A 27,559-nucleotide genomic window follows, 5' to 3' on the forward strand; every position below is an offset into this window, starting at 1 on the left:
CAGGCGGTATGGACACGACGCCAAACGTGACTGAACGGCGAGCTGACGTCGTCGTTCTGCCACAACAATGAGGCGTAAAGATAACACCGCACGAGTCCACGCAAGGGGGGACAATGGCCCTCGCTTCTGCCCCCACATGACTCGCAGCTTTACGGTTTGTTGTTGGATACTGGAGTCCATGGAAACATGTCTATGTCATAAAGACTCAGCGGCAGGTCAGCACAACAACAATCCGACAACAAGGAAGGCACGCATGGGGCCTTGCCTGTGGCTTTGGTTTTACAGATGCTATGCGAATAGTTTGAGCTGCTTTAAAGTAGATGTAAAAATGCAGACCATTTGGACGTTTTAGGTGCAACGGTTAAACATTCATAATGGGAGTGGCATTTCCCGACACGGCACATTACTACAGCTGGGCTGAGTTAAGGTAAGACGTAAATACCCTTGTGTGCATGGTCGGTCCTGACTGGCTTGATTAGAGGTGACATGAGCTGTGTAGTTGTGTGAACACTATGTTTGACAGGTAGTACAATTCATTTGTTTTATTGATGCGTTTAAGTGGATTATTTTAATAATTGATCATGGAGGGTTGTTTTTTACATTCTTACAAAATGTTACGGAGAATTACAAAGGTAGACCCCTTCACCGAAGTGAATACATGAGCAGCCGTCATTTGCTTTGATTTGATCGGTATTTATGTGATAACTTTAAATCTTGATTTGCACAAAGCTGACACAAATGTGTGTTTTCCCACGCACTGCTACTGATTCACTGTGGTCAGTTTGTATTGCCCATTTTGCAGTCACAGCAGTGTCAGGAATGCCCTTTTCCTGCCATGGTACCAAATGCACTCGTGGAGATGGCCTGATAAATATACTATCCGTGGAACGATGTTTTTTTACATTGATACTATATTATTGTACCTTGCTGATGTATTTATTACTAGTTCATAAAGCCTATCTTCGCCAGGCAAACGTTTAAAAGAAATATAATAATGGACCTCATGATTTTTTACAATTATGATCGACGATAAGAAACTAACAACTACTACAAAAATTTTTATTTTTCCGCAAAAAAATGTTTGTTGATGACTTGATTCAACTTCTTAGATTTAAAGACGTCCTCATCGGAAACCACTCATTTTCAAGATTCCGTTTTTTTTTTAATTAGAAAGAACAAAATGAATTAACGTTATTCTCTATGAAGGGAAGCTCTCATATCTTTTACCGTTTTGGAAGTATTCAGATTTGAACATTATCAAATGCGTATTTTTTCATTCAAAACTACGTAAATCTGAAATATCTCAAAAACAATCAAAGATAGAACAGTGGTTCTCGCTTTAATTGTGTTTGTTGTTTAACGCTCTATCAAATGAAAAAAAGCGCAATGTTATATTTTGAACGGTTTCTGAATGACACCAGGCACAAACATTTTGTGGGGCACTTAAAATCTAGATTTGGGGGCCTAAGGTCACAATAACTCTCGTAAATATGATCCAAAACGGGCAAAACTTTCATTTAAAGTGGCGTTGCTACGAGGGACTTGCCCAAAAGAAAATTGGCAACATTTTCCAAACGGTTGCCAAAAATAGACACAATCCATAGCAAAGTGTTTCAAATATGACAACGCATTTTGTCCTGACGGCTGGCTACGCGTCAGCTTCTGTGCCGCTAATTAAACACGAAGAGAAAACGCGTGCTATAAAGGGTCACACACAATCCACGCCAGTGTTCTTCACAAATTTTCCGAGGGGAGGAGGGCACTTTCGCCGAAAGACATAATTAGTGCGAGGGCCGCCATACATTTGAAACCATTGGGGATTTTCAGATTTCTCTGCATGTTTTTGTCTCCTAAAAGCTGCCTACAATATGTACCACATGTCAGCTTTTTACCTTGTCGGAAAGTACCCTCGAGGTTTTTGAGACGTACATACAGATTAAGGTCTTCATTTACATAGAAGATAACATGGGATTATTGTATGAAATGTATCGACAGCACCGAGACTGTTGAACAAGAGCAGCGCGATAGCTGACGGAGAATCTCGCACACTGAATTGCGTAACTATTCAAATGTCAAATTCAAACTGCTCATCGGAAAACAATGTTTTAATCCAATTCTCATCAGGCCCGTGGTGTAAAGAGCAGTCTCCAAGGCTTATTCACTTTACCTCGGTGGCCTCTCTGTGCGCCATGAAGAAGGGCCTTTGTCCCAAACCTTTTCATTTTTAAATCCTTTATATTAAGTTCACTTGCTTGCTTGCGTGCTTGCGTGCTTGCTTGCTTACGACCGTGCAAATCTTTCGGTCGTTTTTTAACCCACTTCCCGTGATCCAATCGAGCTGACATTTTGCACAGACTCGTTGTGCGTGACAATTGATTTTCGTGAAAATTTTTTTCCAAAATTTTACACTGTTTAGGGAAACGTTTTTAAATATTTAATTACCAATTGCTTAATGGTGGCAGACAATCATCTGACCCATAGGTGGCAGCCATCTCAAGCCAGAGGACGAGAGGACTCTAGCCGCCACGCATATAAAGGATTTATAGTGAAAAACTTTGTTTTTACGGGTTAATTTTTTTATACTGCACTTCCCTTGAAGGGAGTGTAACGTGTTTAGTTTCAATGTCGGGATGTCTTTCCTTCTCCGCTGTTGTCCACACTGTCTGGAACTCGCTTCCCTGGCCATCCGTGCTGTCGACTCAAATCACTCACCTCACTCACCTGCCCCTGTTCCAAGTCCAGGCTCAAGACATTCCTTTTCTCCTCTCTGTATGAAAGTTGAACTGAACTGAAAGTAGAACTTCTTTCGCACCGTACGTAGCCAACCGTGCTAATCAGAGGCGCGGGGGAAGGGCAAAAAACTAAACAAAAAAGCAGTTCGAAAGAAATTAGTTTTTTTCAATCTAGATTCAAAGAGCATAGCTCCAGTGACTTGCTAATATCAGAAGGAAGCACATCTGAAAGCGCGCGATGCAGTGACCGTCTTTGTTCGATGGCCAGCTACTGTCTTCAACCGAAAAAATATTTCGATTCCGCCTCAAATTAAGAATACACACACACACCCCTGTTGTATCGCGTCGTGAGAAGCAGTTGCATAGAAACGCTAAGCAGCATTGTAACTGTATACGTCCACATCTCGTGTTCCATTCGCCTTTAACGCACACACGTTACATCAGCAGTTGTCATTGCACTGCAGTCTGCAGGCAATACGTTTCAAATGCTCTATACTGGACTGCATTGATATTCCAGTCGGCGCAACGCAGCTCCGTCTCTTGAACAGGTGGAAGATTGCCCAACGTGGCATCTCGCTTCCCTCATTTCAGTCCACAATCCCAGCTGTCTCTGTTCCCCCTCTCCTTGTGCCCAATCACCATTCCCTTCTTTCTCGCTTGTGGTCCCCTTAAACTGGAACAACCTGCCCCGTACACGTCAAACAATCACCCCCAGTTCTAGATTTGAAGCTTTCGTGACTGCAAAGATTCATATTCTTAGGTTTTTTTTCGGTTAAGTCACGTAAGTAAAAACATCAAAATAAAAATAAAATAAAAATAAAAATCACGACGTTTCGGAGGCAACACAAGTCTCCGTCTCACCTGATGACGGAGACTTGTGTTGCCTCCGAAACGTCGTGATTTTTATTTTTATTTTATTTTTATTTTGATATTTTTACTTACGTGACTTAACCGAAAAAACCTAAGAATAATAATCACCCCCAGTATGAACAATAATAATATGTTTGATCGTGTCTGACAATAAAACAGATGTTAAAATGTTCAAACACCAAATTGATCCCTTGTGCAAGGAATCAAGTCTGCATCGACCACATGTACCTGTGGCAAAACATGCAAACACGCTCTGATAATTATTATATTCGCATTGTCTTTGAAACTGATTGGCCTACAGCAGACAGCCTTCTGTATGGCCTAGTCTCACCACCAGTGTCAACATTCACCCACCCAGCCACCCAGCCACCCACCAGGCTACACCTCTCCGTCGTTCCATCCACATTTTAAACAAATCCACTTAAAGATATCAGAATCACCCTCACTGTTTCTTATTCGCTCTTCCCGTAAAACACCGATCATCGCTCTCAATAACCCAAACGCCTCTTCCCCCTTCCCTTCCCCATCATCAACACCGCCATGCCCTCTTCTTCCCAACTTTCGCCGACCCATTCATCATTACACGCACTCATCATTAACCCACTCATTGTCACTTTCATCGTCGTTCATTTCACGCATCATCATATTCATCGTGCACGGCCATCCTCGTCAACTCATCATCTCATCACTCTTCCGCCGTACAAATAGTAAATGTATCGTCCAGCGCCTTGCATCAAGGCGCCTTGCATCAAGGCGCTATATGAATGACAATAAGATGAGATATGCTCCAAGTCGCAAAAGGTTTGGTACTGGCTGTTGCTTTCAATCTTGATTTGAAGCTCTCGTGACTGCAGGAATCCATACTCTTTGGTTCTTTCGGTAGAGTCACGTAGGTAGAAAATAAAATAAATCACGTCCGTCATCAGCTTTCCCACCTGATGACGGACGCTTGTGTTGCGTCCGAAACGTGATTTATTTTATTTGATACCTACGTGACTTTACCGAAAGAACCAAAGAGTATGAAGGCTTTCGTTTATAAATTGTGACTATCACTCTTAAACCAGCGGTGTTCAGCCCATGTGCCGTGTCCCCCTGGAACCCTTCCGGCTTGGGCAGGGGTCGGCAACTCGCCACGCGTGGCTCCATGGCTGCCCCCATTGCATGCGGGCAGCCGTTTAAAAAAAGAAAAACTGAAATCTTGAACGTAATTTAACGAAAAGACAATTGATTAAATAGGGCAGGGAATGGGTCACTATTGAATGTCTTGGAGACAAAACGTGCAGCAGTCGAACGATTGTTAAAGAATAACTCGGGGGGGGGGGGGGGGGACTAAATAGATGCAAGTTTATTCCATCACCTATTTTGTTTCAGCCAGAATGTGTTCGTCATCTGCGGTGTATCTGCTGCTGTTGGGTAATTACCGGCGAAACGCCACGGGACTCGAATTGTAAATGTTGTGGGTTCACTCTCCAACACACAAGCGGTGTGCTCGACTAGAAACGAATAGGCACGTTCTGTTTACGTGACAAACCTTAATAATTGGCTGTGTCGGGTGGTGGCGGGTTTAGCGACACATTTATTTTTACGCGATCTAACCCAAAAACCTTTATTTTGGTCACCATTTTGGCTTTCCGGCCTGTGACGACGTTTTGCAAACGTCTTTGCACGGAGCTCCCAATGCGCTCCGAACAGCGTCTTCTTCCACCCACCGCCTTCCCGATCGTGTTACTCTGACTGTTCGCGATGGGCACGTACTTATTGAGCAATTTGTGAGTAATTTGTCGTGGGTAACGCAGTATGGGGCCGTTCATAAATGACGTCACGCACCTAGGAGGGGGGGGTCAGACATTTGTGACGATGGGTGACGAGGGGGGGGGGGTTGAGAAATGTGACGTCACATCAAAATGCGCAACTTTAAATAAATATAGACAACACGTTCTACTTAATTAAATAGACTTATTAATAAATGTTTTCTCCTACAACATCAGAGTGCAGCGCCACATTAAATACGCACTACAATGACAATAGTTTAAAGCGATTTGAAGCATGTTTCATTTGGGGGGGGGGGGGCAGAGCTTTGTGACGTCATATTTGAGGGGGTGTCTGACTTTTTGTGACGCCGTGTGACCAGGGGTGGGGGGGGGGGGGTCAAAAATCGTCAAAAATCGCGTGACATCATTTATGGACGTCCCCTATGCATGAGCTTGTCATTTCAAACTGAATATTCCACCCCCCTCTGCTCGGCCTCCAACTCCATGGCAATGATTTCCCTCACGATGAACGATCTCCTTCCTGATGGCTCCGCAACACGTGCGTGGTGTAGCACGGTAACTCCTTCAGTGTCATCAAATCATCTCACTTTCTTGTACCCTGATTGGGTTTTCGCTGATTGGGGCCATGTGGAAGTTTACCTAAACGAATCTTGCCGGCTGTGTCGGAGAGAACCCGACGGCGATTACCGCGGGTGAATTGCCACCGTCCGTGTTTTGAGACTTAAATACACGATACTACACATGCATAACCGTGGTTTCTCCTCCCTTCCCAGGATCCTTGCAACAGCATTGGGAGTGAGTAGTCCACCGACACATTTTGTTTTTGAACAGGACAAATGACCGCACACCTTTCGTTCTAATTGTATCTGTATCACAGTCCTGTATAAACACACAGATTCATTACATTCATACATATTGTTGTTTTCTCTTTCCATCAGTACCCAAGGAATACAATTGTCAACTGTTTGCACAGCGTTGGCTACAGCGGCGAACTGGGCCTCAGCTCAAAGGTAACGAATGGATACTCTTGAGTACACATTACAGTGTACTTCGAAATCCTTTGAATAAATACGAAAGTCAATGTTCACCGGCACTATATATAAGTTGTTGGCCTGCTCAAATGTATCATGTATTATTTAAAGAAACGCTAAAATCATCTTCTTGGTTCTTTCGGTAAAGTCACGTAGAAGGGAAGTAATAAAATAATACAAATAAAACATAATAAAATAATTCTCACGACGTTTGCCCATGTGTTCCTGTTGCTGCACAGTGTAATTTCCCCACACACTTTGCAGATGATCTAACAAAATATCTGTTTAAAAAAATATATATATTCGTGCAGGCTTGTTTTCCGTAACGTCATGTCTGTCACCCAATGTAAGTACTTGGCCAAGTTGTTTCAACTAAGCTATTTAAACACATTTCTATTTTACCGTGTAAGGCCCCACGAAGATATCGGTCTCTTTCAGAAGCGACCTGCCCACAAATGGGAGCTCTGCGAAGTGGCTCATCACGTGGACATTTATTGCAACCAAATACTCTTAAACTCAGGGAAAAACCGGAGGACCCGGATTAAAATCCACACCCCCCGGGGAGAGAGACACGCCAACTCCAAATATACAGCAGCAGCAGGCGTCAGGGTCGGGATTGAGCCCACAACCTCCTGTATACCAGGCGAGGCAGTTAACGTCTCGCCACCATGGCGACACTGTTTAAATATTTGGCTACTATAAATCTGTATCAGGTTAATAGGTAAAAACGCCTTCCCTGATGGTGATTGTGAATGCGTGAACCTCGGCTGTGCCAATAGTACATGTGTTTTAATTACTGTGCGTGCCACTACAAGTCAGAAGACTAGCCCTGTCAATCATGTCTTGTTTATTACATGCTATGCCCTCTCTTTTTAGAGCTTCTATCGGTTTATTATCAGCATGCACGTGCATTAAACACTTTTTAAGGACACTCTTGGGCTTGATGACATATCTTTCGAGAGCGTAATGAATACTTAAACCTCTATCCTTTGATAGAACGCTTTTTAGATGGACTGTTATCGTACCGATGCCCAGAAGGGCAGTGCACCCAGCACGTAGTTACACGGTGCAGCAGAGCGGATATCTACACGGAGGCTGTCAATGTTTCACGTGTAGCAAATAAATACATTGTACACCGTGCGATTCCGCAATCATTGGCCAGAGGCAGTTGTGAAGCATTTGTTTGTACAGTACTGTATGCATGTTAAACTTCGTTTGCGCCGTACGCAGCCAACCGTGCTAATCATTATAGCGTGGTACGTTTAGTTTGTTTCTTGTGGGACTTTAAATTAACTCGTGTCATGCTCATCATAGCAGTCTGGGAGATGAACGGCTTCAAAGTAACAAAATAAATGCGCATACAAGACTGCCTCCTCCACACAATGTGTCTGTCCCTCCACACAATGTGTCTGTCCCTCAACATAAAACAACCTTGTTTTACACATCCTATCAGCCACGCAGCCTTCCGGGAGTTCATAATTTCAGCAGCGTTGGTTTATGTTCCAGATTTGACAAATTAAGAAAAAATTACCCCCCAAAGTGCTCAATAGAGAGTACACGTAACAGCAATCATCACTCCCATGCTGACAGACTCATGCTTATCCGGACTGCTGCTGAGTCACTCTGTGCAGAAAGAAACAGCTGCTACTCGGGGTTGCCCTTTCAAATTTGTTTTTAAAGGCCGTGAGATGTGTGGGGGCGCCACAGTGGCTAGGAGATGTTAACTACCTCGCCTGGTGTACAGGACGTCGTGGGTTTGATCCCGACCCTGACGCTTGCTGCTGTGTATTTGGAGTTTGCGTCTCTCTCTCTCTCATCATCATGGTGGCTAGGAGATGTTAACTACCTCGCCTGGTCTACAGGAGGTCGTGAGTTTGATCCCGACCCTGACGCTTGCTGCTGTATATTTGGAGTTTGCGTCTCTCTCTCTCATCATCATCGTGGCTAGGAGATGTTAACTACCTCGCCTGGTGTACAGGACGTCGTGGGTTTGATCCCGACCTTGACGCCTGCTGCTGTATATTTGGAGTTTGCGTCTCTCTCTCCTTGTAGTCGCAAGGATTTTCTCCGTGTCCTCTGGTTTTCCCCTCCACATTTAGAATCAACGTCACGCGTTTAGAGAATTCTGCGTCTATAAATGCCCACGTGGTACGCCACTTCGTTGAGCTATCATCCATGGTCAGGATGCTTCGGAAAAAGAGTGATATGGCTCAGTGAGCCTTACCTGGTCAAATAAAAGATAGTTTAATTTAGAGTTGGTTCTCGCATGTAACGTGCTCCGAGACGCCACCGGGTATCAGGGCGCTGTATCAACACAAATAATGACTGTATTCACACAAAAGTAAGTAAGCTTCAAACTTTATTCATATTCATTGATGCTAAATTGTGGTGGTGGGGTGTGTGGACGCGGAGCAGATAGGGAACACCCTGGGCAGGAGAACTCCGCTCATCCGTGGCCCTATTATTCGCAGCAGCTGTAGGGTGACAGAAACTCCTATTATCTGCGATCCTATTCTTCCTGTAATTTTTTCCCCTAAGTCTTTGCGTAACGAAATCCTATTTGCGATATATTTGCGGATAAGAGAAGTCGCAAATACATCAAATTATCCGTGAATGATTCACGTTTTTTTTATTTTAAATATGCACTGCCGTCAAATCAAGTGAATGAATGGGACCTGTACTCTTTGGTTCTTTCGGTAAAGTCACGTAGGTATAAAATAAAATAAATCACGACGTTTTGGGCGCAACACAAGCGTCCGTGGTTGAGTGAGCTGGCTAATGAGTGACTGGGTGAGTGAGTGAGCTAGTGAGTGACTGGGTGAGTGAGTGAGCTAGTGAGTGACTGGGTGAGTGAGTGACTGGGTGAGTGAGTGAGTGAGCTAGTGAGTGACTGGGTGAGTGAGTGACTGGGTGAGTGAGTGAGTGAGCTAGTGAGTGACTGGGTGAGTGAGTGAGTGACTGGGTGAGTGAGTGAGTGAGCGAGTGAGTGACTGGTTGAGTGAGCTAGTGAGTGACTGGGTGAGTGAGTGAGTGACTAGGTGAGTGAGTGAGCTAGTGAGTGACTGGGTGACTGGGTGAGTGACTGAGTGAGTGAGTGAGCTAGTGAGTGACTGGTTGAGTGAGTGAGCTAGTGAGTGACTGAGTGAGTGAGTGAGTGACTGGGTGAGTGACTGGGTGAGTGAGTGAGCTAGTGAGTGACTGGATGAGTGAGTGAGCTAGTGATTGACTGGGTGAGTGAGTGAGTTAGTGAGTGACTGGGTGAGTGAGTGTGTGACTGGGTGAGGGAGTGAGTGAGCTAGTGAGTGACTGGGTGAGTGAGTGAGTGACTCGGTGAGTGAGTGAGCTAGTGAGTGACTGGGTGAGTGAGTGAGTGAGTGAGCTAGTGAGTGACTGGGTGAGTGAGTGAGTGACTGGGTGAGTGAGTGAGTGAGCTAGTGAGTGACTGGGTGAGTGAGTGAGTGACTGGGTGAGTGAATGAGCTAGTGAGTAACTGGATGAGTGAGTGAGTGAGTGAGTGAGCTAGTGTGTGACTGGGTGAGTGAGTGATTGACTGGGTGAGTGAGTGAGTGACTGGGTGAGTGAGTGAGTGAGCTAGTGAGTAACTGGATGAGTGAGTGAGCTAGTGTTTGACTGGGTGAGTGAGTGACTGGGTGAGTGAGTGAGTGAGCTAGTGATTGACTGGGTGAGTGAGTGAGTGACTGGGTGAGTGAGTGAGTGACTGGGTGAGTGAGTGAGCTAGTGAGTGACTGGGTGAGTGAGTGAGCTAGTGAGTGACTGGGTGAGTGAGTGAGTGAGTGACTGGGTGAGTGAGTGAGCTAGTGAGTGACTGGGTGAGTGAGTGGCTGGGTGAGTGAGTGAGCTAGTGAGTGACTGGGTGAGTGAGTGAGTGAGCTAGTGAGTGAGTGAGTGAGCTAGTGTGTGACTGGGTGAGTGAGTAAGCTAGTGAGTGAGTGAGCTAGTGAGTGAGTGACTGGGTGAGTGAGTGACTGGGTGAGTGAGTGACTGGGTGAGTGAGTGAGTGAGTGACTGGGTGAGTGAGTGAGTGAGTGAGTGAGTGAGTGACTGGGTGAGTGAGTGAGTGAGTGACTGGGTGAGTGACTGAGTGAGTGAGTGAGCTAGTGAGTGAGTGAGTGAGTGAGTGACTGGGTGAGTGAGTGAGCTAATGAGTGACTGGGTGAGTGAGTGAGTGAGCTAGTGAGTGACTGGGTGAGTGAGTGAGCTAGTGAGTGACTGGGTGAGTGAGTGACTGGGTGAGTGAGTGACTAGGTGAGTGAGTGAGTGAGTGAGCTAGTGAGTGACTGGGTGAGTGACTGAGTGAGTGAGTGGGTGAGTGACTGAGTGAGTGAGTGAGCTATTGAGTGACTGGGTGAGTGAGTGAGCTAGTGAGTGACTGGGTGAGTGAGTGAATACGTGGGTGAGTGAGTGAGTGAGTGACTGGGTGAGTGGGTGAGCTAGTGAGTGACTGGGTGAGTGAGTGACTGGGTGAGTGACTGGGTGAGTGAGTGAGTGACTGGGTGAGTGAGTGAGCTAGTGAGTGACTGGGTGAGTGAGTGAGTGAGTGACTGGGTGAGTGACTGGGTGAGTGAGTGAGTGAGCTAGTGAGTGACTGGGTGAGTGAGTGACTGGGTGAGTGAGTGGGTGGTTGAGTGAATACGTGGGTGAGTGTATTGTATGCATGTACGTTGAACTTCTTTCGCACCACCCTACGTAGCCAACCGTGGATAATCGGAGGCGCGGGGGAAGGACAACAAACTAAACACAACAGGCAGTTCTATAGAAATTAGTTTTTCAATTTAGAATGCGTTTAGCGACATTCCATGTTGATATGGTTTGATATTCAGTCCAAATCCACCACAGTAAATACGTGGACTGTCACATCACTCATCGCGCTGCTTTGTGTGATTGGTAAGGAAGTAACTCATTCTAAATGTTTGGCTTCCTCTCATTGAAAATCAACTTACATGCAGCCAGTACGAGCATCGAGTTAAAGTAAAACATCGGTTCGCAGCCGGTCGTCAGGCGTCACGGCGTGCTCCGTGTCGCAGGAGCTGTTGAAGCACATCGCGTTGGGCCACCTCTACGAACCGCTTCACTTCACGTACAACCTCAAGACCGGCTACCACAATGCGGCCGTCATCAGGAAATGCATCGAGCTGCTGGATGCCAGAGCACTGAGGTAGGACCACGTCAGTACACAAACAGGCAACGTGGCCCGTTTGGGAAGAGGCCGTGTGGTTTGTCCTCCTACTCGCAGTCCCAGCGCGCTTGAGGCGGGCAGCGAGCCCAATTTCTCCCCCCCCCTATCTCTGGACCCAGGAGGGCTGAGTTGGGGATGTAGTCCGCAGAGATTTTGTATCTCCCCTCCCTTTGTCGCGGTTCTTTTTGCGTTGCATGAAAATAAAACGGGCCAATTTACTCGCTCAGAGGTACCCGAACATTCTGCTTAAATACGAATCTCTCACCCGTGCGCAGCGCTGTGTGGCCGGGCCTCTGCTATTCTTGGCGGTTTCCCGCATTGGGGACACATTCTGCGAGCCACCCGGTCACCTCCTCATGAGTGACCCCAGCCCTGCTGTCCCAACTCTCCTCTCGTTCCGGCACTCGGCCTGCAGCCCAAATGCAGACCTGGGGAAAACGACAAATAAAATCCTCTGAATACAAAGAGCATCCGTCATTTTAGCTGGGTGGTGGTGGCTACGCACACCTGTAACGGGTCCTCCGGGTTTTTTTTCTCATTAATTGTCCGATAACACCTTAATATCTAGAGAACCGCAGAGCTTTGGGGAGGGAGGGGGGATTGGCACCGGCTCACCGCGAGGCTGCCTTTCCCGCTTGTCTGCGGTTCCTCCTCCAGCCTCTGAGCCGTTGTCTGTCTTCAGCAGCGAATGAAAACCGTGCGGTGTTTTACAAGTTGAAACGATTACTACTCTTAACGACCACTCCTGTTCACGACTAATCGCTTAACAACAAGCCTCCACACAGCCCAATGTGTAGTGTATAGTGTAGTGTATATTGTAGAGTAGTGTAGTGTATAGTGTAGAGTAGTGTAGTGTATAGTGATTGAGTGCCTCCACACAGCCCAATGTGTAGTGTATAGTGTAGTGTATATTGTAGAGTAGTGTAGTGTATAGTGTAGAGTAGTGTAGTGTATAGTGATTGAGTGCCTCCACACAGCCCAATGTGTAGTGTATAGTGTAGTGTATATTGTAGAGTAGTGTAGTGTATAGTGTAGAGTAGTGTAGTGTATAGTGATTGAGTGCCTCCACACAGCCCAATGTGTAGTGTATAGTGTAGTGTATATTGTAGAGTAGTGTAGTGTATAGTGTAGAGTAGTGTAGTGTATAGTGATTGAGTGCCTCCACACAGCCCAATGTGTAGTGTATAGTGTAGTGTATATTGTAGAGTAGTGTAGTGTATAGTGTAGAGTAGTGTAGTGTATAGTGATTGAGTGCCTCCACACAGCCCAATGTGTAGTGTATAGTGTAGTGTATATTGTAGAGTAGTGTAGTGTATAGTGTAGAGTAGTGTAGTGTATAGTGATTGAGTGCCTCCACACAGCCCAATGTGTAGTGTATAGTGTAGTGTATATTGTAGAGTAGTGTAGTGTATAGTGTAGAGTAGTGTAGTGTATAGTGATTGAGTGCCTCCACACAGCCCAATGTGTAGTGTATAGTGTAGTGTATATTGTAGAGTAGTGTAGTGTATAGTGTAGAGTAGTGTAGTGTATAGTGATTGAGTGCCTCCACACAGCCCAATGTGTAGTGTATAGTGTAGTGTATATTGTAGAGTAGTGTAGTGTATAGTGTAGAGTAGTGTAGTGTATAGTGATTGAGTGCCTCCACACAGCCCAATGTGTAGTGTATAGTGTAGTGTATATTGTAGAGTAGTGTAGTGTATAGTGTAGAGTAGTGTAGTGTATAGTGATTGAGTGCCTCCACACAGCCCAATGTGTAGTGTATAGTGTAGTGTATATTGTAGAGTAGTGTAGTGTATAGTGTAGAGTAGTGTAGTGTATAGTGATTGAGTGCCTCCACACAGCCCAATGTGTAGTGTATAGTGTAGTGTATATTGTAGAGTAGTGTAGTGTATAGTGTAGAGTAGTGTAGTGTATAGTGATTGAGTGCCTCCACACAGCCCAATGTGTAGTGTATAGTGTAGTGTATATTGTAGAGTAGTGTAGTGTATAGTGTAGAGTAGTGTAGTGTATAGTGATTGAGTGCCTCCACACAGCCCAATGTGTAGTGTATAGTGTAGTGTAGAGTAGTGTATATTGTAGAGTAGTGTAGTGTATAGTGTAGAGTAGTGTCGTGTATAATGATGGAGTGCCTCCATACAGCCCAATGTGTAGTGTGTAGTGTAGAGTAGTATATAGTGTAGAGTAGTGTAGTGTATAGTGTAGAGTAGTGTAGTATATAGAGTAGTGTATAGTGTAGTGTATAGTGTAGAGTAGTGTATAGTGTAGAGTAGTGTATAGTGTATTGTAGTGTATAGTGTATAGTGGTGGAGTGCCTCCATCCAGTCCAATGCGTTCGCTTACCGACCATTCCCCTGTTAATGGCAGGCTTTTGTAGGTCCAATGAATATTAATGAATGCATGGATTAACCGTGTTTATTTTAATGTTACGTGTTTATAATGTTGTTTGTAGCTTTATGCATGAATATCCATTGTTTAAATATTGTAAAATCTTTTTTGGCTGAAAATGGGTAACTTTCGATGTCATCGGAACGAATGAAGCCTTTAACGTGTATTTACTCTACCCACTTAGCAACCAAATCACTTAAGGCTCTGCTCTATTACACAACCGTTAAAATGTTGAAATAAGTGAATTCAGTTTTCGCGAACCGTGTCTGTGCGCCACTACGTGTTATCATCCATGGCAGCTTTCCCGAAATACGCAGCGTTGCTCTGGCTTTCACGGCGTACGACCACTTGGACCAGAAAGGGATTGAGGTGGAGGAACGAACCCTAATACGGGCACTCAAGGTATCACGATCTCCTAGCGATCTCCGCTGTCATCCTCTGTCATACTTTGTCTGAATAATGGACTTAAAAAAAACATTCCACACTTCCCCGTCCCGCTATAACTTCAGCTTATTGGCAAAACTGTGCACGTTACAAGTTGTCATACTATTATTATAATTAGTATAAGGTGTTTTTCCTGTCCCTTGTTTTAGTCGTATCGTTCATTTCCTCCCTCCACCTTTTTTATTTGTTAAGTATTTTTGATTATTTTGATCTGTGTACGGAACTGGATAATTATTGATGTGCAGCGGTGTGGGATGCAATTGCATGAATGACGCTCGAAACATCAAATTATTATTACTATCTGCTTCTGGAAATAATCGAATCTGTAAACAGTTATTTTTTACTTTGTGAAATTTTCCTTGAATGGGCCCAAATTCTCTCCTGCTGTTCTCTAGCAGGCTGCTCAAGGATCTTTCCGCTCGTATTAGGAACTGTTTCAGGAAGATGTTCGATCGGAAGGAACCACAGAAAGTTGAATCACCAAAAACGTCAATCAGCGGCAGAAAAGTACTTAAAAAAAACTAAAAACATAACTGAAGAATTTAAACTGAATAAAAACAGGAGGATTTCTCCACAGCTCTGGCTGTCGCCTGATGATGGTCATTGTAATTACTGGCGAAATGTCCTACTCGAATTGTAAATGTTGTGGGTTTACTCTCCAACACACAACCGGTGTGGTGAACTAGTAATGAATTGACACGTTTTGTTCACGTGGCATTCCTTACTCATTGGCTGCTTAACACATTCTGGCAAATTGCCGATGATGCTGGATGTAATTGCAAGCGAAACGTCGTAATCAAAAATTGTAAATGTTGTGGATTCACTCTACAACACACCGTGTCCCCCCTGCAAACTCCTTGTATGAACAGATCCAAACATCAATAAGTACAAAACTTTAATAGGATTTGTAGCGGAAATGTGACATGTTTGCAGAAGTGTTTGAAAAAGTACGAGGAGGTGGTATCGATAAATAAATCAAAGATGTGTTAAGCGCGGCCATATTCAGCAACGAGCTTAGACGGAAACGCAGATGGCGCTGAGGATAAATATTCACTCAAATTAAACTCAGCAGAAGAAAGAAAAAAAGTTCATGTATTCAGTCCGGTCTTAAAAGTAGCGATTGTCAGAGCTTAGCAGACATCAGTTGGCAGAGACGGTTCCAGATTGTCCCAGGTATCAGTGTGCTCTGTGATGCACGTCCGTACGCTCATTTCAGAGTCGCAGAGAAATGTGCCCTTGTTATTGTCTTTGTTTCGTATTGTCTATGAGAACATCACTCTCAAAACTAGAGGCTCGTTTACCAAGCCCTTGGATGCATACTAGGAACATGCAAAATGCCTGAGGGAAGATGTATTTTGAACAGGAAATCAGTGACAATCAAGAGCACTCTGCGCACAGTTGAGCACAAAATGACATCATGCGATGCTGCCGGTGCAACAGCATCTACAACCACCGGTTCAAATGTCCACAAAATCAATCAGTCAACGGTCCACCCTAAACCGCATCCACTGCACAAACCATGGCAGTCGATGCGGATTACCCTGATGTACAAATGGTAAATTAAAAACTCTCTCCACGTAGTGTGTGACTGTGGTCATCCAGAACAGACCGTAACACCGTATAACGATACAATGCCCCGATCCACAAATACGAAGGAGACATCACGGCGATGACACAGCCCTGATGCATTTACCTGGCTTGACCCAACTCAATGTGAACCTGTAAGATGTCGCTCTGCATCTACACCTGCAGCCATACGACAAGAAAAAGAAGAATCAATCAATCGTTATTTGACGTGCCAATATCTCCCTCAATGAAGCAGACATCAGTGTACATCACAGCAAAACGGGAATGGTACAGGGGGGGGGGGGGGGCACAGAGCAACAGGAATAAAAACATGAACCCGTCATGGCCTCAGTGGCTAACACCGACTGAGAAAAGTTTACAGGAAGTGCCGCTGCATATCCTCAGCGCTGTGTGCGCTGCTGCTGCTGCTCTTACAGATGTGCGGACGGATCACAGCGCCACGGCGGTTAATGCAGCACATCCACAGCAAGCAAAGCGAAGGATACGTGGAACCCGGCAGAATCCAGATGTACGAATTCATGGACCTCCTGCCTCTGTGAGATATTTTCAATTGCGAATAACCATGGTGTCACACCGCCCACATTTCAATTAATTATTTGTTGTTTTGCTATGAATAAAGGGCTACTGGCCAGATTGTCAGATATTTTATATAGCTTTCTTTTTTTACTTATAAGGTAGTAGTACTTTTTTTCAACATTTGAGTATAGTTAGGATCTTGCTTAATATGTTGCTTCCTTCACGTTCGTGTTGGTATAACAGCAACGCGTGGCGTCGTTGAATATTTCAAAGAACGTATAGTGAAAATAGCACGTCTTACACAATGATTCTATGTCATTGCATCATTCTAATTTAACTGTGTACCTAGTAAACACGGAACGTTGAACCAACGTTAGTCAAACGTGTTGCCCAACGGTTCCAACCACATGCCAACATTTGGCCGACATTGAAGTGTTCATTGGGTAAACGTTTTTGCAGTGCTACTGCTAAATGTACATTTGTACCTACGGGGTATTAGCAAGCGATGCTAGGCGCCGTGGTTATGCAGGAAATTGCTCTGTTATAATCGTCAGCGCGTGCGCCCCATTAGTTGTGTTGCTCAGTCTTGGAGTTGTCCCTGGCTGGAGCAAATTGCTGTCTGCCTGCGGGATCACGCCCGGCAGTGCTGCCTCACTCACAACGGGTGTCTCTTTGTGCGTAGCTGCGTGGCTTTGGACACCATTCACCTGCACGAAGCGAGGGTTGGAACCACGGAAAAAAGCTTCAGAGGGATTTACGAGGTGAGAATCGATGTCGAGCAAAGCGAACGTGTGGCCAATACGCCACGGGCGCTTTCACGAGCAGTTGAACCCCTCTCACCAAGAACCATCTCATTTCACAAGCAGTTGAACGCCTCTCACCAAGAACCATCTCATTTCACGAGCAGTTGAACCCCTCTCACCAAGAACCATCTCATTTCACAAGCAGTTGAACGCCTCTCACCAAGAACCATCTCATTTCACGAACAGTTGAACCCCTCTCACCAAGAACCATCTCATTTCACGAGCAGTTGAACGCCTCTCACCAAGAACCATCTCATTTCACGACCTTTGTGAGGTTCGGCGAACTAAGTGTACATTGCTTTTGGCGTTCTCTGGTCTAACACTTTGATACTTGGCTCAAAAGCTGTCTCTGGTGTGGACCAATCAGTTTCAAAGACAATGCATATATTATCAGAGCATGTTCATCACAAGTACGTGTGGTTAATCCAGACAGGATTCCTTGAGTAAGGATTTTGTTTTGTGGTTTAACATCTTAACACAACTGTTTTATTTCCAATGTTAGACTCACAACGTTTAAAGGCAATGCATGTCAGGGAATCCTGCCACTATGTTAAGTATAACATAAAGAAGAGTTGTGCATTGCATTCATATTGTTACCCAAAAATAGTTCACACACACGCATATATATAATCAGGTTTTATACGCTGTTAGTATAATGTTTTTAAAAGCCAACAACCGACTCCCAAAGGCTGTGAGTGCTAAGTGCACTTTTCACAGATGGCTCCAATGCAGCCCAGCAGGCTCTCAGGTGAGTGGGGCTTATTTGGCCGTCTCAAAGATCTGCCGATGCGACAGTTTGCAGAACTGATGCCATAAACAAATTGTTTGACAGAAAAGTGTTCCTCTTCGCCAGTTTAGTCTTTTTACGGGTGAGAAGTGGCGTTCGCAGAAATAACAAACTGGATATGAAAAGTAAAGGGTGGCTTTACAGGCATGGCTTTACCCTCTATTATATATTATTTATTATAACGCGATTTTTCCATAGCGCGGTGTTCTTTAGGAACTCAAACTACCGCGTTATAGGAAAATGCCAATTCTTACGAAAGGCTAATAATTCTGGCTGCAGTCAGCGATAGTGGATGCTAGAGATGAGCTTCCAATTTCCAGATGAATCCAACACAATCCCAAAAAACCAGGCCCAGATTAAAATTTTGGATGTTTCAAAGAATATATGTTTCAGATTGATCCGAATTGAGATGTAACAGGAAGTGATGTCACTTTCATGACAGTGCTTTTACCACCAAAAAGTTCCGTCACAAAGACGCCACTTTCGTTTAAATGATGAGAACACGAACAATGTTCACATTAAAATTATTGTTTCACTCTTGGAACTTTATATGTTCAAACGCGTATGATGCAGTTATTAATGGTTGAATTAAAAAATAGGGGCTAAACTTCCTACACTTCGTAACTCAACAAGATGTAACGTGAAACTCGTGGCACGTGTCTACGGTGTGTTGAAATAGATTTTTTTTATTATTACATGTGAATACAAAAATTGGGACTAAAATTTCAACATTTCGTTATGCACGAACATCAACGTGAAACACGTGCCGCGTGTCTACGGTGTGTTGAAAGTGAATTTTTATTATTACATGTGAATTAAAAATATACAAAAATTGGGACTAAAATTTCAACATTCCGTTATGCACGAACATCAACGTGAAACACATGCCGCGTGTCTACGTGGTTGTGTTGTCCCCTGTACAGCTAGACGACATGAAGGCCCTGCTGATGACCCTCGACGCCAAGCGACTGCAGCACATGAACAAGCTGTACCGGCAGGAGCAGCGAGCCCAGCGCGAGCAGCGTGGTGGAAGCGCCGCTGTCAAGACCTTCGGCGGGGCAGACGAGCCATGGAAGCAGCAGGTGTGACGAGAAGAAAAAAAAAACCAATATCTTTTATTTTTATTTTATCAGGTAATGCCCCACTGAGTTGTAAAGCTCTTTTTCAAAAGAGATCTGGCTATCGCAAATTAGAGATCATTGAAGTGGCTTATCACGTGGAAATTTAGGGGAGATGTCAGCTACCTCGCCTGGTATGAATGAGGTCGCAGGTTCGATCCCGACCCTGATGCCTGCTGTATATTTGGAGTTTGCAATTTCCCCCCGTGGCCGTGTGGATTTTTCTCCGGGTTCTCCGGGTTTTCCCTACGCATTTAGAAACATGCTAGAAAATATTTGGTTGATATGAATTACCACATGATAAGCCACTTTTTGGAGCTATCATTGTGGCCAGGTCACTTCTGAATGAGAGCTCAATCGCTCAGTGGGCCTTACCCAGTAAAATAAAAAGAATCGTTTTATAGCAGCCAAATACTCTAAACGCATGTTGATTCTAAATGTGGAAGGAAAACCGGAGGACCTGAATTAAAAATCCACACTACCACGGGGAGAAAATGCAACTTCAAATATACACCAGGCATCAGGGTTGGAATCGAGCCCACGACCTCCTGTATAACAGGCAAAATAGTTAACATCTTGCCACGGTGGCATAGATATGTCTCGGCCCAGTTGCATAGAAGTGTAAATCATTATTATTTCTGTTAAAGGCATCAACAATGTGTTGAGTTTTCAAGTTTATTTTGCGCAACGCAGCTGAGAACTCAAGAGTGTCAAGGGACGTCTCTTTTGCAAAAGTGACGGGGCCAAGCAAACAGCATGAAACGAAGTACGAATATGAAGCAATTAGAAATCAAGAGTACAAACCATCAAAGAGAAATTGGAGAGAAAAAACACAACATACGAAATTGAAAAAAGTGCAAAACCATAATCACGAAGGAAGATATAAAATACATTTACAAACTACCCTTAATGTGGAATTTCACCGCATCTACTTTCCTTAATTTGATGAGGCTGCTGCTATTCAGGTCACATCGCCTTCACGTGAGTAGCAGGTGCTGTCACCAGCTCAAAGCTTCCTATTAACTACTGCGCTTACTGTGATAACCCGGACTGTCAAGTCCCACTTATTAATACAGACGCATACAAAGATCCCCCATATAGCCTTGAACAGATTGTCGGGGCAAGTGCTGTGGACAATTTTAACTATATCATTTTCAAAGTTTTGCTTTTCAACAATTGGCATATTTGTCCACGTGACAACTTGATTTGATTGACTCTTTCGGGTGATGGAGGATTGTAGCAAAACATTTAAATTATGCCCACAGGACGATCTAACCCTAATGAATTATGAATAATGAGATTAATCATGAAAGTCTAAGTATGAAATTCATCATTTAAAATGCTTTGACTTTTCAATGATCATATTTCATTCCTCTCCCACAAGATAGAAAATTGTCGCATGGACAATCATCTTGAAGTCATCCATCACGAGTGACAACAGAGGACCCTCAGTCGGCACTGAAGCCTATTCTAGTCCTGATGATGATGAATATGAATCATAGAACAACACACAGAAGCCCCAAAGAATACACACTAAATGATGGAGTATTTAAACAAAGCAAGACTTTGTGGCAGTTAATAAATTATAGGAATAGTTCTTGGAAAACACATGCCTGCATAGCCTCAACATAATATTGAAAAAAAAATTCCTCTGGCTCATAATGCCATATGCTTGTGAAAATAATCAGAACCTACCGGACAACTGAAATAACAATTTGAAGCCTAACATCTGAGTGAGGTCAGTCTACTCGAGCACAGACATGAATGGCACAATTACTGGTGGCATGTACATTTTTAATAACCATACTTTGGTATGCTGCCATGGTGTGACGCTTAGCACAGTGGACTTGCAATCCAGAAGTCGTAGATCATAAAAAAAATGGCGCAACTTTCTTAGGTTTCCCATCCCCTTCTTCTGGGTGTCAAATGGAGAGTCTATCAGTGCTGTGCTGTGTCGGTGTTGTCGTTGTACGGTGGTGCGGACGCCTGGACATTGCTTCAAGCCGATTTGGATTGGTTGCAGTCCTTCCATACGCGATGCCAAAGATGCCTCCGTGGCATCCAATGGCTCGACTTCGTCAGAAACGTCACCGCCAGCATCTGTCCCCTAGCGATCGAGAGCTCAGTTGGAGAGAGTCGGCTCTGTCACTCTGTGGACACGGTTCTCCATCTTGATGCGCAAACTCCAGCAGCGATTTGCGAAACTTCAGCTGGTGGTCGACGTTCGAAGCGGAGTACGACGCTTAAAGCAACGGCGCCACTCCCCGTGGTCGCCCATCACCCCGTGATCACCCTCCGTGGTCCCCCCCCCCCGCCCCCCTCCGTGCTGTGTACGGCAGCGAGAGCAGTTCATGCAAACTGCTGCCGCAAGAGGTCACAAGTTTGGCGCAACGCTTCATGAATCTTCTGTCCTCCCAACAATCTAAGTGGGTGCATCACAGGTCGCCGATTGGCAGGTGGCTTGTGGTTGAGGTAAAGTGCTTGCGCTCCCAGCTTTCCAAGACGTCTGGCCAGCATGGAAGAGTAGGCCAACATACTTCGGCGAAGGCCCTTCCACCAGGCCTGGCGTAAGCAAGTAATCCCACGGCTGCACCATTTGTAAGCGATGTTATTTCAGATTTGGTCGCGTTTTGGTTTATGTCATTTATTGAAGGTGTCACTTTTTTGTTTCCTGTGAAACTTAACGCTAGATGGAGGCTGAGAAATCGCATCACCAGATGCTGAAGCAACAACTGCAACTCTCTGCTATTCAGGTAGCTAGTCACGCTTTACCAGCCACCAACTATATACAATATGTATGTACGTTGCACTTCTTTAGCACCCACAATTAATCCAGTTCTTAATTTATCCTGCTGTTTATTCATTATAACCCTAAGGGATTTTGTTTATTGACAAACTGAGCCAAATAATTGCCATTATTTTAATTAACTCAAATTAAGCATTGGCATGGTTGTGGAAAATCTAAATACCAAACTAAATAAGCAGACAATGTATCTCCTTCACATTGCCCCTTCTCTCCACGTTAATAAAACGTATATCCTACACAACCCATCATCTGCACAGCCTTCTGGGAATGCGTAATTTCAGCGGCGTTCATTCAATCCAAGCAAACTCGACATGCAGTGTTTCATCAGCAGAGCCAGCCGCACTTGAATCGATGCAGAGAACTGCCGATCGTGCAGGCAAGGACCCTCCTCGCTTGACACTTTGGGGTCCTTAGTTCGACGCAAATTTCTATCAAAATGCATAATAATCATTCGTGCCGTTTTGGACAGTACAAATTACAAAATAAGTAATCCGAAGTAGAATAGCACTTTCATTTCATGGAGCGTAATTTCTGCGAATAGCATCCCATAACGCTGTACATTAATTATGTATAAGGGGACCAAATCCCATATACAGCCATTACCAAACAAATGAAAACCCTACTACTACTAGCAAGAAAAATTAAAATGAATAACATAAATAAAGAAATAGCACAAAAAAAAAGCACAAACAAGATAAAGTTTCTACACTATGGGAACCTCATTTGCCAGTAAAAATATGATAATTGGTTCTTTACCCTTCTATCTGGCAACAAAACTGACACCTTTTTACAAGGAGTCATGTTTGCATAGACCGCAATACCTGCAGTCATAATACAAATAAAAGAACATAACTCTGATAACTTCAAGGACAGTGCACATTATCAGAGTTATGTTCTTTTGTTTGTATTATGACTGCAGGTATTGCGGTCTATGCAAACATGACTCCTTGTAAAAAGGTGTCAGTTTTGTTGCCAGATAGAAGGGTAAAGAACCAATTATCAAGATAAAGGTTATCATTACAGAAATTAGTCCATTAGGTCACATCCCAGACGTAAATACATCTACTTCATATATCCATCTCTCCACGTAAAAAACAGATGTATTCCTCTTTTAGTTTTGAATAAAATCATTAACCTCTTCAAAGCAATAATTCATCCTACAAAGGCAATGGGGTTTAATTATTCTTTGTCCGCACGTAAAGCTGAGCCCCCTTGGCCGGCACGAGCCGTTCACCCAGGGCTCGCGTGTGGCGGCTCTTGGAGGACCGCTGCTTCGCGACACGATCTATTAACGGACCACTGTCTGGCATTTACCATAGCGCATTGCGGCACTTGAAATATTGAGTTGTTTGTAATTTCGGGTTGCCGACCCCCCTTGGGTTGACCCAACCGCTGGCCGCTTGTCCCCAGCTGCGCGGGGCGCGCACGCGCGACTCGCTCCGGACGTCGAGGCCCACGACCGCTCCGATGTTCCCGAGCCGCCCGACGAGCCACAGGAGTTTGCGAGCGTCCTCCCAGGCAGCCCGCCGGACGTGCCCTCGCAGCGCCGCCGCTGTTCACGCGACGCCCGCCCAGGAGACGCCCACGACACCCTCCGCCGAAGCCTCCGACGGCGCCACCGCTCTGGTCTCCCGGCAGGTGGTTTCTGCGTTGCTCTGCCAGACTCATTTGCAACATTGTCATTTGTGCAACACTTTTGCTTTTGCAGCCAATGGTAGCGATTCACAATAGAGGTTTTTCTGGGGGGGTTAGGCCACTTAATTATCTGGCCTGATGTGTTTTGGTAAGAACCCTCCCTCCAGGACCCGACATAGCGCGATTAGTTAAATTGTCACGTGGTGCACAGGCGTTCAACAATGTACCAATCGTTATTATTTCAGCTTGATCAACGCTGAGTTAGAACAAAATTCTCACAAATTCATTTAAAAATTAGACACGTGGCGTTTTACTTGAAGCTTGCCGAAGGATCTTCATGACAGAATTCAAGAAGTCAGAATAACTTTCTAAATTTGTCAGAATCGTTATTCAACTTACCAGTGAGCTGAAACAATCATAATTGGTGTGTTAACGGTTTACCCACGTGACAATTCATTTGTATGGCTGTGTCGAGTGGTAGAGAATCTTACGACACAAATATGGCCAGTTCATTCTGTGGCCTAACCCAACAAAATCGATTTAATTACATGCTTTTACATTACATATTGATTATAAACGATCAAATAAACCTTTTCAGCATTTTACCAATCTCTGGCATTTCTGCTCATGGCTACAGCGAGATGCTCTGACCTCTGTTTATTATTTTTCTGCAGATGACGCCAGCAACAGAAAAAATGCATTTAAAATTTGCAGATGCTGTTAAAGATCACGTGACTTCCACGGATGAACCTACGCTGTCTGGCACTCATGACCAGGTGAGCACTTGATTGAATTGCGCAATCGTGCCTGTGGTGCAGTGGAGCTGAGCCTAGAGGTCATGATGGTGGTGGTTGTGTTCTGGGGAGCGGTAGTGTAGCAGTTCGTGCATTGCGCTATGAACTCAGGGACCTGAGTTCGATTCCCGCTCGTGGCCAACACTACTGACGATAATCTGAATTGGTTCTGGGCCTCCCCTCGGTCGACTCTACCTCAAATGAGTACCTGTAGCAGTTTGTAAACATCGCCACTCGGGAGACAAAGGCGTCCGTTTGTGGTGCTGGCCACCCACCTCGTGTGCCTTGCTGGCCTTCATAGTTGCTCGGTAACAGCACTTGCCCCAACCGTCTGTTAAGGCTATACGGGAGATCTTTGTGTTCTGGTGGTGGTGGGGATGATAATGGTGGTTTTAGTTGTTGTGGTGGCAATGGTGGTGATTAAAATGGTGTTGGAATGATTATAGTTGTGGTGGTGGTGGTATTGGCGATGGTTTTCATGGCGATGGTGAGTATGGTAATTATGTTGGAATTGCTTGTGAATCCCCAGGCTCAGAACTTACCACTGAGCGGGGGCTTAGCAGATTGGGAGTGACAGAGAGGGAGAGAGCGCTATACACTGAGACAAACCAAATAGATAGCCAGAGAGATTTAGAGATGCAAAGACGAAAAGACAGAGAGACCGGAAGCCACTTAAAATAGACATACAATCTTCTGTGTTATAGCAATCACATTATATCTGAGTAGATTGCCTCAATGTTGTTTTTCCTGATATAATTACAAAAAAAAAGGATTAGATTAGTCGGTCAGGGGAGATGAGACCCCCACCACCAAACCCACTTTTCCATGCAGGAGTGGGAACTCAGCCCATGGACCCGAGGATGCTGCCACCACATTAAAAAAATATGATCGCCCTTAAGACGTGGCACAAACCTTTCCACTCACTGCTGCTCCGAGCCACTGTACCCAAGCATTCTCAATCGCACGCGAGGGCACGCCGATTTCAGCAATGCCCCAAACTGTTCGCGGATGCACCCGTGTATTAATGTGCTCGTTGAATTTCTTATCTTGTTTGGTCTCAGCCAGAGAAGGGCAGATGGGCACTGAAGAAGACGCTGGGCCATCGATTTCCAGGATACAGGGACCATTCTGCCCCAAGGCCTCTCACAGGTGCCACTGACAATTGAATTTGACAACCTCATCTTTCCAACAGCATTCTGTGCACTCGGGCATATTTTAGCCAGCGTTCCAGAGCAGGGCCTGATTTTTGGTACTGAACCGATCCAATTGCCACTGATAAATATTGTCTTGAGATGTTGCGATGCCTTCTCCGCCAGAGGGACGATAAGAGCCAACAGAAGTTGTAAACTCGGTGTGCAACACGAGTGCAGACATTGTTATCAATTTCAGAGTGTGTGTGCAGAAAGACTCCATGCATAGTGCTAATTCAGAATCAGAATATTTATTTATCCTGGAGGAATCCGATGAACTCTGAAGCTCTCTTTCACAGATTTCCAGTAGGGGCGGGTCAGAACGTTACGAAAAAAAGACATAAATACGATAGCAGTGCAAAGTATAGGAAAGTTAAACAATCACACGAAAAAATTCAACTTAACTATTTTGATTTTACCAGGTGAAGTCCCCTTCTTTTTCTGTGGCGGTCTGGCCACAAATGATAGCTCAACGAAGTAGATTATAATCACGTGGACATTTAAAGCAGCCAAATTGGCTCGCCACTCACTGCCCGTGCTCTTTCCCATGTGCGTGCTGCCACATGCAGAACGCTGCGGTGCTGCAGGATCATCACGTACTGTATAATATCCACCTCTTTACCGCCCTACATGCTTCACGATGCACAGCTGAACATGCGTGCACCGACTGCCTTGCAATCTTCAGCAGCGTTCTTCATTAGCAAGACCCGCGGTGCCACTGGCTTCCCCTGGTGGCCTTTAGTGCGGCCCCTGACGTGCGGCCCCCTAAAATACACAAAAGTGAAAACACCCCCCATCATCATCATCATTGTGCTGCTGTCAAAGCCCCAATGGTTTTACATGTGTGGCGGCCCTCACACTGACGATGTCTCATTGGTGAAAGTGGCCCCCCCTCTGAAAACGAGTGAAGAAGCCTGGTCTGCAGGGTGGTCCAGGTGTCGTGTGACCCCAACTTTATTGACCTCTAACTGTTTTTTCATTCGCATATATATTTTCTGTTTTAAATAAAATGCACTTACAAAAATATTACGTTTTAGAGAATTAAATGGGAGTCACAAGACATCTGGACAATCCTTTACAGCTAAATGACGCTATTCAGAAGGGTCATTGCCCGAAACGTCGCCTATTATATATTTTTTCTTTTGAAGGCCACACAGTGTTATTGACGAATGTGTTGCGTTTTTTTTGTTCTCTGTCCTTGTGTGCCCCCGCTAATGCCACGAGTTGGATCGCCAAAATAATGTTTCCACAAATGCTGTTTTCTAACCGTTGGTGGCAGATCGACAGCCTAAACCACCACGCACATTGTGCCCCTTTTTACGTGTTAAGCAATTACGCAACAATGCGTTTCAACCAACGATCAAGTAAAACATCGGTCCGTGTCATTGCAAGCTCCTTGGCGCCTCTGATTCGCACGGGTGTCCTTTTGAATCGAAGCACCCTGCTGACCTTCCACATTTGCATTCTTGTCAGCCCCGGCAGTGACTCGCAGGGTTCGAAGCGTCAGCACCGGGAATCGCACCACAGACGCCTGGGAGCGGCTGATGTCAAGCGGTAAATAGGTCGTCATCTATAATAGAGGTTTTTTCTTGGGGTTAGATTGCGTGAATATAAATGTGTCGTTAAGCCCGCTACCACCCGACGCAGCCAATTCAGTAAGGTTTGTCACGTGAACAGAACATGTCGCCTGATGAATCTAGTTGTAATTACTGGTGAAACGTGGTACTCAGATTGTAAACGTTGTGGATTTGCTCTCCAACACACCGGTGTGCTGTACTAGTAACGAATTGGCGTGTTCTGTTTACGTGACAAACCTCACTAAATTGGCTGTGTCGGACGGTGGCGGGTTTAACGACACATTTATATTTACGCTAACACATGCATGGGGGGGG

General features: G+C 44.8%; 1 protein-coding gene across 3 annotated transcripts; it reads left to right on the forward strand.

Annotated features, from left to right (window-relative positions):
* The first annotated feature begins 221 nt into the window (after positions 1–221).
* LOC133358533 (uncharacterized) lies at positions 222–27,559 on the forward strand. Of its 3 annotated transcripts, XM_061576914.1 has the most exons (13): positions 222–427; positions 6,148–6,169; positions 6,313–6,384; positions 11,451–11,581; positions 14,287–14,389; positions 16,435–16,553; positions 17,217–17,295; positions 19,048–19,206; positions 21,933–21,995; positions 23,459–23,689; positions 24,358–24,459; positions 25,539–25,626; positions 27,141–27,559. In XM_061576914.1, the coding sequence occupies exons 1-13, from the start codon at positions 375–377 to the stop codon at positions 27,227–27,229; spliced, it is 1,311 nt and encodes a 436-aa protein (XP_061432898.1). In that variant the 5' UTR covers positions 222–374; the 3' UTR covers positions 27,230–27,559. The 3 variants fall into 3 exon arrangements, with proteins under 3 accessions (XP_061432898.1, XP_061432883.1, XP_061432890.1); XM_061576899.1 differs by lacking the exon at positions 6,148–6,169 and having other exon boundaries at positions 11,414–11,581; XM_061576906.1 differs by lacking the exon at positions 6,148–6,169 and having other exon boundaries at positions 11,414–11,581; positions 23,459–23,686.

This window comes from Lethenteron reissneri, chromosome 7 (genome assembly GCF_015708825.2).
Source record: "Lethenteron reissneri isolate LAM-NWPU_2019-01 chromosome 7, ASM1570882v1, whole genome shotgun sequence".
Taxonomy (NCBI): Eukaryota; Metazoa; Chordata; class Hyperoartia; order Petromyzontiformes; family Petromyzontidae; genus Lethenteron; species Lethenteron reissneri.

Bases quoted from the DNA above. Each gene is read 5' to 3' on its own strand.
- LOC133358533 (XM_061576899.1), top strand. From the start codon at position 375: ATGGGAGTGGCATTTCCCGACACGGCACATTACTACAGCTGGGCTGAG. The intron at 11,582-14,286 runs GTAGGACCACGT...CATCCATGGCAG, and splicing joins CTGGATGCCAGAGCACTGAG to CTTTCCCGAAATACGCAGCG. The intron at 17,296-19,047 runs GTGAGAATCGAT...TCCCCTGTACAG, and splicing joins GCTTCAGAGGGATTTACGAG to CTAGACGACATGAAGGCCCT.